Here is a 2500-nt window from a genome sequence, read left to right as displayed (position 1 = left end):
AATACAAAAATTTATTGTTAAATTCAAAATTTATAATTAGAATTGACAATCTGAAAAATTTACTATTACTTGAAAACAACACAAAATTTTATTAATTATTGAGTTCAATTATTAAACAAAACTAAATCACGAAAACTTTTGTTTATTAAGAAATTAAATTAATCAGGCAAAATTTGAACTATCAAGAGTTAATCAAGATTTGAAAAGAAAATCTTAATAAATGAGAATTAAATCAAGTATGCAATGTTAAATTATCAAGAAATATTTAAAATGCTAAGTAAATAAATGTTAAATCACCAAAATATAAAATGTGAAAAAATCAAGAGATTGCAAACACAATAACACAAAAAATACACAAAAGATTTATCAAAAATAATTTCACCAAGGCAAAAATTCTCTCAATATACCTTATTATACCATGATGATAATAAGTAAAATTCACTTTATCTTACACAAGCTAGTGAAAGCCTTTGTAAAATCTTTTGTAGCTGCTTTAGATTCACAAAACACCCTTTTTTATCGGATGCCTTTGCCAAACTTTTACACTTTTCCTACTCTCAGATCTCAAAAGCTATATTTGATACCAGTGACCACAAATATTCTATGTTAGTAACTTCTCTGTTTTGAAGAGAGAGAAAGAGAGAGAGAGAACCAAACTGATTGGTCTCGAAAATCAGAATGAATAAATCTGAGAATTCCAGTAGAAAATGAAACAGATGATGTCATTAAGGCAATTTGGGAAGGAAATACAAGAGAAAAGTTCTAGAAGAAGGAAGGTGACATAATCGAACGAGACATGTACACACTCAAAAGGGCATACATGATCAGAGCAATGTATGTAACATTGCAAAACCTTCACCTTCTTCTTGTACGGGACAAAGCTTTCACACAAATCTTTACATGATAAAACAGACAGCAACTGGCTAATTATGGTTGGCATGCTTTAAAAACAAAATGAAAAACCCGACTTGGTTTCCAGAACGGATCAGCGATTGTTATCTCAACTTGTCAGCACTTTATCTTAACTGATGACAACTGAAATGAAACAAACCCTTCGCTGACACACGTGTTCCTCATATACTACGTTACTATTAAAAATGTATTATTAATTCTAAATTACTCTGTTAAGATGTCTAAACCACTAACTCTTGAGATCTGACACTATATTAAATACGATATTTCAATAATTATTATTATTACACATAAAACATGATAAATAGAAAGACTGTGGGATGACAACATTATGAAAATTACTATATATATATATATATATATATATATATATATATATATATATATATATATATATATATATATATATATATATATATATATATATATATACTGTATATATATATATATATATATATATATATATATATATATATGTATGTATGTATGTATGTATGTATATGTATATATATATACATATATATGTATGCATATGTATATATATATGTATATATATGTATATATGTATATATATTCCACTTTATCCAAAAATATCATAAACCTATTTTGCGCAAACATTATAGATATGGAATCTCACAAGGAATGATAATTTTCACACAGTTGTCGTCAATTCAGTGTGTTTTTATAATATTTAATTCCGTTTATATTCCTGTAATGCTCTTGGCCGGCTCATTCTATTCATTACGTCAGTGGGAATCTCCAGCTTCAGCTTCAGAAAAACTAATTTCTCTCCTTCGGAGCCTTGTACGCGCCCTCACGGCCTCAGAAGCGTCTCTAGGACTCTCAGCCGTTACAAAAGACTGCTGGAACCCCTGTTGGCTCTAGGATCGCTAGAGGCTGTTTCTTCAAAGGAAATTCCTGCGTCTTCGAAGGACTGTCACAGCAGCTGCCCTTTTTTTTTTTTTTAAACTAAGCATTCCTCGAGATCATTGTTACATCAAACATGAAGAATATTCGTAGAAATTTTGTTGAAATGTTGAGATCCCTAATTGGATCATTTATCCGTTATATTTGGACCACGGGGTCTGTTTCTTCTCTGGCCACCGATAATTTGGAATGTGAAGAAAACCGTCTCTGGCAACAGTCAGAGCGTGAATTTGTCCTGCGGGCAAGCAGGAAGCTGCCAAGGAGAGAAAATGACAAGCAGAATCTCCGACCGGAAAGAAAGAGCCATTTTAGCAAGAAGTTCCAAAAGAAAGTGGGTGGACGTGAAACAGAAGGCGGTGGCTTCACCAAAGAAACGAGGGAAATGGAAAAAGCCCGAATTGCTCTAATCAAGCGAAAAATGGATCTGGAAGCAAAAAGGGCCATGAAAAAGGAAGAAGCCTCTCTTATAAAGGAACAAAAGCCTATCAAAAAGGAGAAACGCGCTATTGACAAAGAAATGAAGGCTTTAGCAAAGAAAAAAGAAAAGTTTGCGAAAAAAGAAGTTGAACGGCTGAAGACAGAGAAAGAAAAATTTATGAAACGAAAAAAAGTGCACAACAGAGCCAGGAAGGCTTTCGATGGTGCAGAGGCATTTCCTTTT

General features: G+C 32.0%; 1 protein-coding gene across 1 annotated transcript in view; it reads left to right on the top strand.

Annotated features, from left to right (window-relative positions):
- Nucleotides 1-1915: 1915 nt before the first annotated feature.
- The window catches only part of LOC136829049 (calponin homology domain-containing protein DDB_G0272472-like), a 2220-nt gene continuing 1635 nt past the window's right edge, over nt 1916-2500 (top strand). Inside the window, exon 1 of the mRNA XM_067087435.1 lies at nt 1916-2500. This exon is cut by the window's right edge and continues 1635 nt beyond it. Within this exon, the coding sequence (XP_066943536.1) occupies nt 1916-2500 (585 nt within the window).

The sequence above is a fragment of the Macrobrachium rosenbergii genome, chromosome 43, assembly GCF_040412425.1.
Source record: "Macrobrachium rosenbergii isolate ZJJX-2024 chromosome 43, ASM4041242v1, whole genome shotgun sequence".
NCBI classification, from domain to species: Eukaryota; Metazoa; Arthropoda; class Malacostraca; order Decapoda; family Palaemonidae; genus Macrobrachium; species Macrobrachium rosenbergii.
This window is presented reverse-complemented; position numbering and strand designations above follow the sequence as displayed.